At 35.0% G+C, this 13,797-nt stretch overlaps 2 protein-coding genes across 6 annotated transcripts; one reads left to right on the forward strand and one right to left on the reverse strand.

The window, feature by feature from the left end:
• Positions 1-5,484: 5,484 nt before the first annotated feature.
• On the forward strand, positions 5,485-7,579 carry eEF1delta (elongation factor 1-delta). Of its 2 annotated transcripts, XM_017615031.1 has the most exons (4): positions 5,485-5,750; positions 5,921-6,190; positions 6,630-6,710; positions 6,904-7,579. In XM_017615031.1, the coding sequence occupies exons 1-4, from the start codon at positions 5,658-5,660 to the stop codon at positions 7,540-7,542; spliced, it is 1,083 nt and encodes a 360-aa protein (XP_017470520.1). In that variant the 5' UTR covers positions 5,485-5,657; the 3' UTR covers positions 7,543-7,579. The 2 variants fall into 2 exon arrangements, with proteins under 2 accessions (XP_017470520.1, XP_017470521.1); XM_017615032.1 differs by lacking the exon at positions 5,921-6,190 and having other exon boundaries at positions 5,491-5,750.
• A 94-nt stretch (positions 7,580-7,673) lies between these two features.
• On the reverse strand, positions 7,674-10,405 carry LOC108362167 (FUN14 domain-containing protein 1B). Of its 4 annotated transcripts, none has more exons than XM_017615033.1 (4): positions 10,247-10,405; positions 9,997-10,177; positions 8,876-9,071; positions 7,674-8,088 (listed from the first exon to the last, which is right to left on the reverse strand). In XM_017615033.1, exons 2-4 carry the CDS (start codon positions 10,146-10,148, stop codon positions 7,906-7,908), a joined length of 531 nt encoding a protein of 176 aa, XP_017470522.1. In that variant the 5' UTR covers positions 10,149-10,177; positions 10,247-10,405; the 3' UTR covers positions 7,674-7,905. The 4 variants fall into 4 exon arrangements, with proteins under 4 accessions (XP_017470522.1, XP_017470524.1, XP_017470525.1 ...); XM_017615035.1 differs by having other exon boundaries at positions 9,997-10,178; positions 10,255-10,394; XM_017615036.1 differs by lacking the exon at positions 7,674-8,088 and adding an exon at positions 8,278-8,499.
• Positions 10,406-13,797: the final 3,392 nt, after the last annotated feature.

A 13,797-nucleotide genomic window follows, 5' to 3' on the forward strand; every position in this document is an offset into this window, starting at 1 on the left:
TCGTGGTTGCCTTTCAATAAATAGAATAAACAAATATTCGCAAATAAATTGGATTTACTTCATAACTGACAACTAACGTACGCTTTTTGTTCTTTTCTCCATTTTGATTTTGACTGTTTATAACCGCCAACAACTTTATGTGTATACATATTTACAAGCTGTAAAAATTTTGCGTAGTCCCACGAGCTAGGTAAAAACTATGGCATTCGTATTCACAACGAGAAATCTCAAAATTTTTGTTTGGTCTTTCCAAGCTTTCTCTTTTTTATTAGTTGGCAAAGGCCCTCAGTGGCAGCGCTCCGAACGTTGAGATAGTAATTTCATGTCAATTAGTAGAAAAGTTCCATGTTGAAAAAACTTTTTATTATGGCGAGAAAATTTTACTTTTCTGCTGTGCCAATTCGTAACTTTTTACTGCTGGAAATATTTGACAGTTGCTCTGGTGCAAAAGTTGAGCAATTAAAATCAGAAATTATACAAAAAATACTTGTTTTTACTGACTTTTATTCTTCTAGAACTAAAAGCCATGCATTTATTATACCCCTTAGTAATAAAATTAGAACAAAAAAACTCTTCAAAACCGTCAGGCCGGGTTGAAAATTTTCATTCACCTCATAGTTAACAAAAATTTACAATCCGTAGTACTTTTCTATCAATTCGCAAACGCCGTTTGCACAAAAAAGGTTATAAAATGCGTTTTATTTAAATCGTTTAGAAAATGAGTCATTTATGTATACCATTTTATGTGGAATTATTCAATAAATTTAGTTTTGCACTATACTTTTTGAAACCATTTGGAGTAATTATTATTGCTTCTTAAAAGCAACCCTGCGTGCTTGGAAGGCGTCTGTACCAATAATTTCATCCCTAGCATATTCATCCCCGAGGAAGGCAGTCGCCAAATTCACCGAAGGTTGTTTACTGGTTATATTGTGGTTGTTGGTTACCCCAGCAACCGAGGCAATCGGAGATCGTCGTGTCACACGTACTTGTTGTCGGCTCGTGTTGATGGAAAATCAAAAATTTTTGATTTTCCATCAACGCGACCGCTTGACAAGCGGTCTGTTTGATAGTGGCGCAAAGCGTTGACAAGCATTACTGCCGTCCCTAACTGCCATCCCTAAATTGGCGCGTCAAGCGCCAAACAACTGTCAAAAATCCTCATGCCCATACAATTTGTATGAAGCATCCCACAATAACGCGGCGCTAACGCTGTTATTCTCTTTTAGTGAGCGCATTTTGCTTACGCTCTGGCATTTTGACACTTTTCAGATTTTAGTCCAAAAAGATAAGGAATGAACCTATTGTTTCGGCAATTTTGATGCAGAAAGCTGAAATTAGTCGAGAACGCAGAACGTATACTTAAACGCAGTCTGTATACGCAGAATTTTGTCGATTACTGGAGCCCTCAGTGTTGCTTACTACACTGTTGCCACTCATCAATGCCTTTCCATAAACTTACCCTTTCAACTACAATTTTTCGTGCTATAATAGATTTTAGCTAAATATAAACTACTTAGTTTTCAACAAAAACCTTATTCAATAGTAAATTTCAAATATTTTAAACATATTTTGAATAGGAACTTATATCTTTTTTACCATCTGTAAAACTGACGAAGTGGCAACCATCTAAAGAAGGAGAAATCAGCTGACACGGAAAAATCTAAATTCCGCAGATTTTTGCGCTACGGGCTACAACTACAGAAAAATTCTGCGGTGTTGAGTTTTCATTTACATGGCGCTTTGGTAAGACAGATCGTGTCAGCTGACTCGGGTTTACGTACCGGTAGGTTTACGTTCTTGACTAATTTCAGCTGAAGAATTTGAGGTGTGGTCCGTAAGTATTTAATCATAAAATAAATTAAAGCTAATATTTATTTTTAAGTACGGGAAATGTATCTTAAGAATTTTAGTAGTATCTGACGTTGCGAATGGGCCCTGTCACATGGTCAGTAATTATCACGATATTTGGATCGCGATCCATATTGATGATGGATCGCGGACGAATGCTACATGTTCAATAATTATCTCGTCAGTATTTGCATAATTTTTGTGCCTGAACGCTTATTATGACGCAAGAAAATATGTTTATTTTGTGCGTATAATTTACAGATAATGCATTCCACAATCATTTTAAAATTTCCAATGTTAATTAAAATTTGTTCCAATTTGTTTTGAAAGATTTTAAGCCGATGTTCCCATTATGAGAGTAAAAGATGTACTGACGAAGTGTATGGATTAAGGGTGGGTAACTCTGTAAATTTTGGTGTGTTGACTCAGTAACTCCAACTCACTTTAATAGTTGTGTTTACGTATTCTCCAGCAAAAAATATCCAGTAACTTGCCAGTAACCAAATTTCGGAGAGTAAGCCAATATTTACTCCCAATGAGTGAAATATGCAAGAAAGTACGAAAAAGCAAAACCAGCAAGAAGTTGCTAGTTTTATGAACAGCTGATTAATTTGTTATTTTCCGATGCAATTTTCTTAGAAAACTAGTGTTTTCCATCTTATTATATATTAAAATAGGTTTATTTTTTCAATTGCAACTCTAAGAGCACCACAAACAATTATTTTCTTAATGTGATTTNTGAATTACATTAAGCATCATGCCATCAGCTGTTTTTCTTACTAGCAAATAGTTGCTAGTAAAAATTTATCCAGTAAAAATCCAGTGAAACTTGCAAGTTCAGCTGTCATTTTTGCTCTCTCAATTTCCCCTCTTTTGCTAGTTTCATGCAAGTTTTTGCGTACGAAAACGACATCCAGTAAAAAACCAATAAAATTAGTACTGGATTTACTGGATAGTGCGTACGCGAACAGGGCTAATGAGTCAGCACAGTGAGTTGGCACAAGTGCGCTACCCTGCAAAAATCGCGACTACTCCATGCATGCGTGTAAAGAGTACTCCCTAAGGACCAAAGAGTACTCCAAAATTAACCACAATTCATATAAAAAATATGGTCCAATTAACATTGCGATGTCCTAGGGCAGGACCATATACTCCATCCCTGCATTACATCAGAGTAGCACAAAACTACTCCAACATATTAACAATGGCATTGTTGTTATATTTTTTCGTTTGTACACGCTTTTGTTCTTCACTTCTCAAATGCTTTTTCGAAATTAATAAAAACCAAGACAAAAATTAAAAATTACATGTTGCCTCTGACGGCATTCGAACCCGAACATGCTGGGAGCTAAGAACTAACAGCGAGCATCTCTACACGTTCAGCTACAGCCAGACATGCAAATGTGCTTTCAAATGCTTTCGTGCTTTCATGTGCTTTCGTTAAAGNTGCTGGGAGCTAAGAACTAACAGCGAGCATCTCTACACGTTCAGCTACAGCCAGACATGCAAATGTGCTTTCAAATGCTCAACTTCAATCACGTTTCGTTAAAACACGAGCAGTGATCGGATAACAAACAATAAGCTGGCGCAGAGACACGAGTTGGTCCGCTACAGCATGACAGAGGAACACTTTTGTAAGTACTCCAATTTACCACAAATAGACTACATGGTCCAACGATTTTTGCAGGGTATCGCACAATTGGTATGTACATCGAAATAATTGATGATGTTAGTAATCAAAATCGATTTAGAAAAGGTTATCCTTAGCTTCTGTTCGTAGCTGGCCGGCAAAATTTTAGAAAGCTGATTTCAACTGGTGAGTTCATTTGCAAAATAATTCCCTACTTAGTTTTGCTTGAGAGTTGTCACATAAGAATCTGTTAAATGGGCTATGCATGTTAGCGGTTACCCAACGCATAGCACTTCACATGTAGAATTCTGTTTGGTTTTGATTTTTACGTAAAAATGGTATAGCAGTGCAACATAACTAGGCTATACGCCTTGCTTCCTTTAAATTTAATAGTCGTATATTCAATTGATGGTTAGTCTAGTGATGCCACCTATTATGATACTTTTTGGAAGATCGTATTGTATGAATGTGTGAGCTCATCAATTGAGTTACCACATCGACACAGTTCTAAACAATGCAAGCCGCACCGAGCTATGCAGTGTCAGCACATCAACTGATTTACCATATCGGCTCTTTAGCATACTGAGCTATACATTGTCAGCACATAAACTGACTAACTGCCGTCCCTAAATTGGAGCGCTAAGCGTTGCGTTATCCATTGTCGACGAGTGTCAGCGCGCGCTATCCCCAAATCAACGCGTCGTAATTTTTGACGTTTTCTCAGATCCTCTCGTTTTTATTCTCGTTTCCTCTTTCACTTTTTTGTCCTTTCTCTTTCTTTCCGTCTTCCGCATCCAACTTCAACACGTAACGCCCTGTCAAAAATGAAAATTCCATTTGCTCGGCGTTAGCGCCGCGTTATTGTGGGATGCTTCATACAAATTGTATGGGCATGAGGATTTTTGACAGTTGTTTGGCGCTTGACGCGCCAATTTAGGGATGGCAGTTACAAATTTTTTCAGAGGTGAGTCTGAGCGTGCGGCACAGTTCTAAAGGCCGGTCCACATAGAACTTTCGTGTTGGCTTTGGCGTTGGCGTTGGTTTGACAGAACGCACGTTAAAAGTATGCTTGCTACAATGAGCGCTTGGCAGCGAATGCTTGGGCCACTACATTAACATACTAACGACAGATAAATTAATATTTCATATCAATAATTGCATTAAAAACGATATTTCTTGCCCGCACTTGATTAAAAAGGAAAATATTTCACATAATTTTATTTATTTGCAACAGCTGACGAGCGACGCACGCGAAAAGATGAGAGTTGGCCATCTTTTTGCTTTGTGTTGGCGTGAGCGTTGTCGAATTTTGGCTATGTGGACGGCTGCGTTTGAATTCATGTATTCATAGTCAGCTGTTGAAGCGACGCCAACGCCAACGCAACGCCAAAGTTCTATGTGGACGGGCCTTAAGAGTCAGCACAGTAGCTCAGCACAGTGCTGAGTTACCCACTCTAGTATGGATCGCGTTTCGAAAGTGTGACACGTACGTTCACTATTTATTGACGGTAAATATCGCGATACTTGGATCACGTCAATAAATATTGACCCTGTGACAGGTCCCAATGCGCAGAGCCAAACTGCGAACTTTTCGAACATTCCATGTTCCTCTGTTTCGACGCGTTTGAGACGCGGCTTGCAGTGTTTTGAATTGTGGAAAACTTGTGTTGCGGTGTTTTTGCAAAAATATCGTTTAAAAAATTTGCAGAAAACGATAATGTAAAAAATTTCGAGTAGAGTGGACCCTTTTTATTGTTGCTTATATTATTGAGTGGTAAGAATTCCAGTTTTGTTGCGGAATTTTGATTCATACATTATTGTGTGAGTAATGGGCTGTTTTTGCTTACGCGTAAATGTACATTTGCTAAATGCGATAGCATGAACGCTCTTCGAAAACATATGTTCGAAAGTGCTAAATGTTGCATTTTAAATGCAGCAAAAACGCTGCATAAAGTAGTAAATTTTTGATGATTTCTTTCCGACTATTTTCAAAATTAATCGGTTAATCGCTCGATTAATTGAAAGGAAAATTTCGATGCAATTAAATCGTTAATCGAATGAATTATAATCGGTTATTCGATTAGTCGTGCCTTTACTAAAATACTGTGGCATACATCTCACGACTGACGTAGCGAAATTTGCGGATCTAGTAATTACAAAAATATATAAAATAAAAATGACCACAACTTTAGCTGCAGACCGATTCTGGGTGGATAAAGCCAACTTTCACAATGCCGAACGTCAATATTACGAATTTTTAAACAAGGAGGTAAGAGATTAAAAAGTAGAAACTACATAATGGGTTTGCTTAACACCTACGAAGTAGGTATGTACATATTTTATATGCGTATGCATGTACGAAAATGTTACACGTGTCGGTCCAATATTTATCATTAGAAATCTAATATGGAGTTATATTTCCTTTCATGCTGCTCATAGGAGGATAAACAGATAAGTGGCGACGGACACTTGAATGGTGTCCAAGAGCCCCCATCTAAACAGAAAAAAAACAAAAAAATCAAGAACAAGAAGAATGAAAGTATAGCAAAAGTCACGGAAATATCGACAAACTCTGAAAGCGAAGAGAGGCTTTTATTAACCGGCCACCAGGTTAATGCACCCATTGAAATAGCTAAAGTGGGGGCAAAATCAACTGGAGAGAAGCTCAAAAAGAGAAATAAAACAGCTAAGAAAAATACCGATTTGTCGGTTAGCGATGATTATTCATTATAGATATTTTGGCTTGGTACCACCTTTTTTTCTTTTTTATTAAGCATCGCCACAAAAGCGCTTGTTATCACTATATACATATTTTTGGTATTTAATGTATAAGTTGCGGTTTTTAGTAATTTCGAATTTTTTGTTCACAATTAAAGGATTGCATATACATACATGCAGCTCTACGTTGCAGAAATGAGTTGTTTTTGTATTTGTGTGTGTGTCCTTCTTACATTTTTTGATTGCTCCCAAAACAAGCTGTAAACATTTGTTTGCTTTTGATTCGAATTCCACTTAAAAGCTTTCAAACATTATTTTCTTATTTATTTCATCCCACACTACCTATTGTCCTGTGCATCAGTAATTATTATCCGTTAGTATTAATTGACTAGGTAATTTAAATACTAAAAAAATATTACTTATTTTAAAGGGTACCGCGGCCAACAGTCAGTGCACTTTAGTCTCGGAAATCGCCAAGGCCAGAGAGCACATAAAAAATTCTTTAGAAAAGGTAATTATCTATATATGCATATGTACGTATGTCAAATTGTTCATAACTGTAGTTTTGTATAATTTTAAACAGTTGTAGGACATATATATTTTTTTTTATCTGCAAATATAGGATAGCTTCTCATTCATTTATGGTACATGACGTTAAACGACAAACGAAAATACAAGTTTCATTCCACACTTTTATTTTATAGATGGACGGTATTACTACACTGACTTCTTCTCCAGTGTCTGGCGAGGTCCTAGATCGCGTTGCTGCTATAGAAAAAGACAATGCCGATTTGAGAAAGTTAGTCGAGAGCTTGAAGTCGGTATGTTTGGAAACCCAAAACCGTATAACAGCTTTAGAGAAAAAGGTGAACACCGAATTATCTGGAGCTGTATCAGCCAACCCTATTCCCGCCCCTGCTGCTAAGGCCGCTCCTGTAAAAGTGGCTGCCGAAGAAGACGATGATGATGTCGACCTTTTTGGATCCGAAGAAGAAGAGGACGACGAAGCCGCGCGCATACGTGAAGAGCGTCTGGCTGCTTACGCTGCAAAGAAATCGAAGAAACCGCAAATTATCGCCAAATCCAGCTTGATTTTAGATGTCAAACCATGGGACGATGAGACAGATCTTAAGGTCATGGAAACAGAAATAAGAAAAATCGAGACAGATGGCCTTTTATGGGGTGCTTCTAAGTTTGTGCCAGTCGCTTTTGGTATTCAAAAGCTTAGCATCTCCTGCGTCGTTGAAGATGATAAAGTCTCTATCGATTGGCTAACTGAAGAAATCGAAAAGTTAGAGGATTACGTACAAAGTGTAGATGTTGCTGCATTCAATAAAATTTAAATAAATTTATTAAATAAAAAAGTTATTCGTATCTAAATAGTAATTGTCTTTAGTTTAAGATATACTCAATTAGTTAGGATGCTGAGTTTTTAAACGTTTTTTTTGTTTTGAATAGTGAAATGTTCCAAAAATAACTGGTCAGTGGCAATTTCGTAAACCACTGCTCACTTGTTTTATTTTAATTCATTGATAATACAATTCTTTTAATGCAAGCACTATTGGGATATCAATCACATCATAATATTCTCGCTTTGATAAACAAATGTTGAGTTAACTCGGTTACACTAAATTATATTAGTATGTGATGAATGAGACAAGTATCTAGGTATAAGAATAACATCATAAGTTATATTGAGATTTCCTTTAGGACGAAGCTACGCCTAATGCAATTCCGCCCACAAAAGCTGTCAAGAAGATGTGAAGATCGTTTACCTTGGGTCCATTTTCATCGCCAATTAGTTTGCTATACCATTTCTTGGCTTTCTTTGTTTTTGACTTCAATATGTTCTCGGCGCGATCAAGTTTACGATCGACAAAACGTTCAGTCTGAAAGTGAAGAGGAAAAAAAAATTAAAAATAAGTGTGCATTTATATGCATTGGGAAGCTGAAGACGCACGCATTTTCTATTCTTGAGTTAAGAAACAAAATACTTCCGCAAAAAATATTTGCAGGGGATCTCGTGAATTTTCTGCCTACATATTATAATACGTGTTACAAAAAAAAAATAAAAACACTTATTATTATATTAATTTATTGCAAAGCCAAAGACAACGATTTACAAACATACGCAAAAGATATAATAATGTTTTTAATATCGAAGTCTAAAATATTCATGGTTAACAGCCTGCTATAGATAACATTGATCCTAAAGTAATTCATGCGCAGCCAACTCCAACAAGCGCGCCACCAAGAAATGCTACGGTGAAAACTGCGTTGTTTTTAACAAACACTTTGCCCTGGTCAAATAAAAAAAATACGATTAGTGGCAACTTTATTTACATACATATTTAAAGCGGTTTTTGGTATGATTCTAATGCAATACAGTTAATTTTGAAATCGATTATTTCTGTGTTGTATAATACCAATTTGATACAAAAGCTAAGCAAGCAAAATAACATTTCTCAGGAGACTGATCGATTCTTAAAACTTTCTTCAATATATGAGTGGGCAAAGACTCAGCATGCAATAGCTGATTGAATCTGGTGATGGCTATGTAAGGTGTTGGTCGTGCCAAATAAGAAAATCCATTTATGTACAATACGTATGTACATACTACACAAACGTTTTATGAATACGGGTTTCTGCTGCACTTGTAGAAAGTTTTTCACATACCTTTTCAATCCAATTTTTTTCTTGTCCAGTAACAGCAGTTTCTACTTTATCAGTGACTTTATCAAGTTTTCCTGTAATTTTAGACCAATCAATCTCGATGAAGCCCTCTTGATGGGCGATCTCCATTAAAATAATGCCTCCGCCAATAGCAAAAGCCGCAAACTTTCCAATTTTCATTGTTGCAAAGCCAGTAATCCTAATGATATTAAAATTAATATTAGATAAAACCAAATTTGCAGATATTTATAATACATAGTAATAGACTAATAGGGCCGAAATATGTCATAAAAAAAGAGTTTGTTGATGCTGGTTTCAACAGAAAAGCGATAATGTGCCAATGGAACTACTTGATTTCATTCCGGCTGGAGTGTTACCACAGCAGATTGACTCAAACACTTATATGGGAACATTTATTATTTATTATATTTATATCTAGCCAAGGACTGTCACTCCAGCAACACTCCCCAAAAACTCTTTGGGGAACAGATTAGATTTATATCTGGCCAAGACTGTCACTCTAGCAGCACTCCAAAAGGATTGTCACTACAGTATCAATCTCTAAAAAACTCTCGACAAACTTGTATCCTGTTACAAAAGGGGGCACAATAGAGGCCTGTTCGAGGCACGTAGTAAAAGCGGCAATACTGTAGCACTGATGAAAATTTGCAATATTGTTGCAACTTCCCAACTGATAAAACGTTGCTAGAAATTCACACCGAACGTAATGCTTTAATAATACGTGCAACACTGCGGTTATGATTGCATCTCCAACAAGCCTTAGATCTCGGGGTCGCATGCAATCCTCAACCTAATATCTATGTATCTCTATGCTGTTACAACATTGCTCAAAAAACTACTATGATTAATCACTTTTGGGCTACACATGATTACGTATGTATTTCCACCTCGTTACGTATTGCAACATGGCTTCTTTGAACAGAACAAATATATATGCATAATTTCTCATAATTTTGGCTATTACGTCATTTATTAATATTTGCCTAAACTAGAAGTGTCCTATGACAAACGCCACCGCTCCCAGCCTACAAATACTCACATATATGCAAAGATGGCTGTATAAAAAAATTGCTAGATCATAGCACAAAAAAGCAATTACTTACCATCCCGATGTGGCTCCAATTGCAATTTGCGTATATGCAGATCTTGAGCTTATATCACCAAGGATACCACCCAGAAACTTTGATGCGTCTTCCGTCATTTTTTCGACTTTTGCGTTACTGGCGTTTTTGTGTGATTTCGACCAATCGCTCATTACTTTTTTATACCTTCGCTCAGAATAGACTAAAGTTAAAATTAATTTTGATTAGCAATTAAAAAATTAAGAAAATATCCAAATGCTTTGTAACATACCAGATAGCAGATATTTCGGATCGAATGCAGAAATTTCGTCTACCGAATTCTTTGCAAAATACCAAAGATTCCTCCGAAATACAATACAAACAATTTTTTTCTATTAATTGATGGGGATGCCAAATTATCGATAAGCAACGATAAATGTGTATGTGATATCATCAAGCTTTTCCAGGTGGAATAAATAGGGGTTAACTAGGGTTGCAACGCGGCAACATCGTTTGCTCGTTTTTTTCATGTAAAATTTATTTATTATCAGGCCAATTATTAATACTCCCGGGGAGTTTGTTCTCTGGGAATTTGTTTCCGTGACTTTAATATAAAAAATCCCCTGGGAATTTTTATTCATGAAAGGAGGAAAGGGAAAAGAGAGTAAACTCCCGGGGAGTTTCTGTTCAGAATCGGCCTGTAACTGTATTTGCAGCACTTTTCCCAGTCTTTAGTTATTTAATATAAAAAAGCTGGTTATAACTATTGGGTGTACATTAGTAAATTAGTTAACGAATGATTGTGAAAATGTTCCTTAATAGTTTTTTTTTTTTTTAATTATGAGGATTACAATTTATGCGCTTAAACAAAAAGTTTATGTTCAATTATTAGCTCTGATCCAGTACTCCATGAACTTACAGGATTTTACACGAACTTGCAGCAAAAATGTTCCCGTACTCAACAATCCTCCAAAATCCTGTAAATGAGAGCGACTTTTGGAGAGTTGTGTAGAGAATGAAGTTGCAAGATTTTACCCGAACTTTTTCTTCTGGTAAAATCATGAAAAGTTTCAAGCAATCACTGGTTGACGTTTTTACAGGAAAAATGGTTTTTTTGTTCCCGTACTTTTTGTTGTTACTCACTTTTTACTCTCACTTCAGAGAGTAATTTTGCTATTTGACAGTTTTACAGGATTTTTCACGAAAAGTATTGGATCAAAGTTACATTGGTATATGACAGAGATGGAAAATTAAAATCCAAATGTACCTAATTTGTAGAAAAATTGTACTTAAAGGTAGATGAATTTTTCCAAAAAGTAAATATGCGTTTTTGTAGGAAAACCTAACGAAATATACCAGTAGACACGAACTTATAACGGTTTTAACTTACGACATTTTCTCAAAAAGGGCCGCGCTTTAGTATTAAAAGAGCACAATGTAGGACGAGTTCCCAGGAAGCTAGGCATAATATTTTGATTGCATCCGGAAAACATTTCCGATCCGTTCCAAAGCGACTAGATTCATTTCCGGCCACCTCAACAATATTGGTCAAAAACTTTTATGTAATCCTTTGTGTTACAACTACAACAACATCCAGTCCCGCCAAGGTTGCTTCTACGTTCTACAAGATGAACCGGAGAAAATTTTACAACTCCAGTGTCAAAGTGCTGTGGCAACGAAAACCCATCACTTATCTTTTTACGCTTGCCATAAATCTGTCTGATAACAAATATATTTGAATTAAATACATTTAAAGAAACAGTACGCAGTTTATTTATTTATTTAGTTTTCACTGTATACACGCAGTTTGCCATTAATATATTATATTTCTTAACCATAGCTACTAAAACATATTTCTTTAGTATAGTTTAATAAGAAACGAGCGCACAAAAATTAACGATTCATAGAAAAAGTGTCAGTTGAATTTCGAAATTTGAAAGTTTCAAGTAAATTTTCATCGATATTCATTTTTGGATAATCTTGATAATTATAAATCTAATATTTGCATAATAGTTTGCTATAAGTTAAAAGAAAAGAAAATGTGTTCCCCGCTAAAGTTGTTACGCTGGTAGTACACAGATTTTACTTATACATATTTTACATACACATTTAGGGTACATAGCATTTGCCACAGAAATCAAATAAAATTACATAAAAAAATTCTAATATTTTAACTTTGTTCCAACAACATCATTTCAATTCGAGTAATACTTGTTTACCGAGACTAAAGTATCATCATTTTTCGAAATGGCATTGAGGATCTAACTACCGTCTACTTCTAGGACAATAATATTAAATAATTCAAATAAAATTGTTTTACCCAAACATAACTATTTCTTGCACTGAAAACTTACGTTAAGTTTAAAGGCCTATTCACACACCCTTCTAGGACGAAAACAACAATGCAACTTATGTAAGTATTTAAAATGATTTATAAATAATGTCGACTTAGTGCTGTAGTAATTAAGTGTATATAATTATGTACATATACATATGCATACTTAGTACATGAGTGGAATACATGTACCTACACTGGTGGTCACGCACAATTTTCAACCAATATTTTAAATGAGGTAGAATTTTGTAAATTAATAAAAAACAATGTTTTTTTAAATATAGTTCATGCTTTAAAGAAATCTATATAATTCAAAGAAACAAACTTTGTACAAAATCAAAGAAATAGTACGTATCAAAGTTTTCATACAAATTTCTAACTTACCAATCAGCCCATTTAATTTTAGTATAATAAAGCGTAAGTTTGAGGTAGCTAAAAATTCTGGTTGATTTTTGATAATTTTGTCCCGCATATAAAAAGAATGCGCTAGAACCGCCAACAAAAAAAAAAATCAAAAAAAAGGAACTTTCGGCCACTTCAAATTTGTACATTGTTATACTAAAATTGAATGGGCTACAAAACTAAACCCCTGAAATTTTCCTAAAAATTTTGATTAAACAGTTTGAAATTTTAATGAATGTTTCTAAAATCTGTACAAAGTTTGAAACTATTATTTAAATAATTATTATTTTTAAAGATTTTTTTATTAATGTAGAAAATTCTACTTCATAAAAAAAGTGGTGGTAAGGTATGCGTGTATGTATAACTTTTTAATTTGAGATGAACACTAAAAGTTTAAAGAATTCTAGATTATCAGCAGTAAGCACTTAAATATGTAACTATATACACTTGTATACTAAAGTAACGATTTTAGCAAAATCAGAATAGAAGTTGTCGCAGAAGACTGAAGAACGCAGCAGCATGGTAGAACCATGCAAAAATAACTAATGCCGGGCTTTAAATGACAAAAATCATAATGACAAGAGTTTTGTTTTGTAATTTCCATGCCAAGTGGAAATTCAGCATGAGGTTTTTGCATATGAATTTCTTAAATTTTGTGCGTACTTATATCTAAGTAGTACATATACCCTAAATATATTATACACCGTATTATTACGTATATATTTATTTAACTACTCGCGGCATGTATTGAACAGATTGATTAAGGCAATATTTTTACAAAAACAAATTGCTTTCAATTTCCAGGGTAAAAGTCACAGTTTTTTCATAGACTTATATAAAATATATTTTTCTTTCAACGAACTTGGCAGTTATTTAGAAAATGTGGTAAACCCTTAACTACATTTTATTTACTTAAAACTTAGATAGCCACGAATCAAATATGCACGAGAGTAGCGCGTCCAAGAATGTAGTAGTTAAGGGATGAAAAATTACGAAACGCTTCACGACGTCTTTGTGGCCCATTTGTTCCGTACAATTTAAATGAAGGGAATTTGATATGCGCAAAATTGATAAAGAGAAAACAATGAATTTTATCATTGAAAGCA

This window comes from Rhagoletis zephyria, unplaced genomic scaffold (genome assembly GCF_001687245.7).
Source record: "Rhagoletis zephyria isolate East Lansing unplaced genomic scaffold, Rhagoletis_zephyria_1.1 Rzeph_scaffold_00952, whole genome shotgun sequence".
NCBI lineage: Eukaryota > Metazoa > Arthropoda > Insecta > Diptera > Tephritidae > Rhagoletis > Rhagoletis zephyria.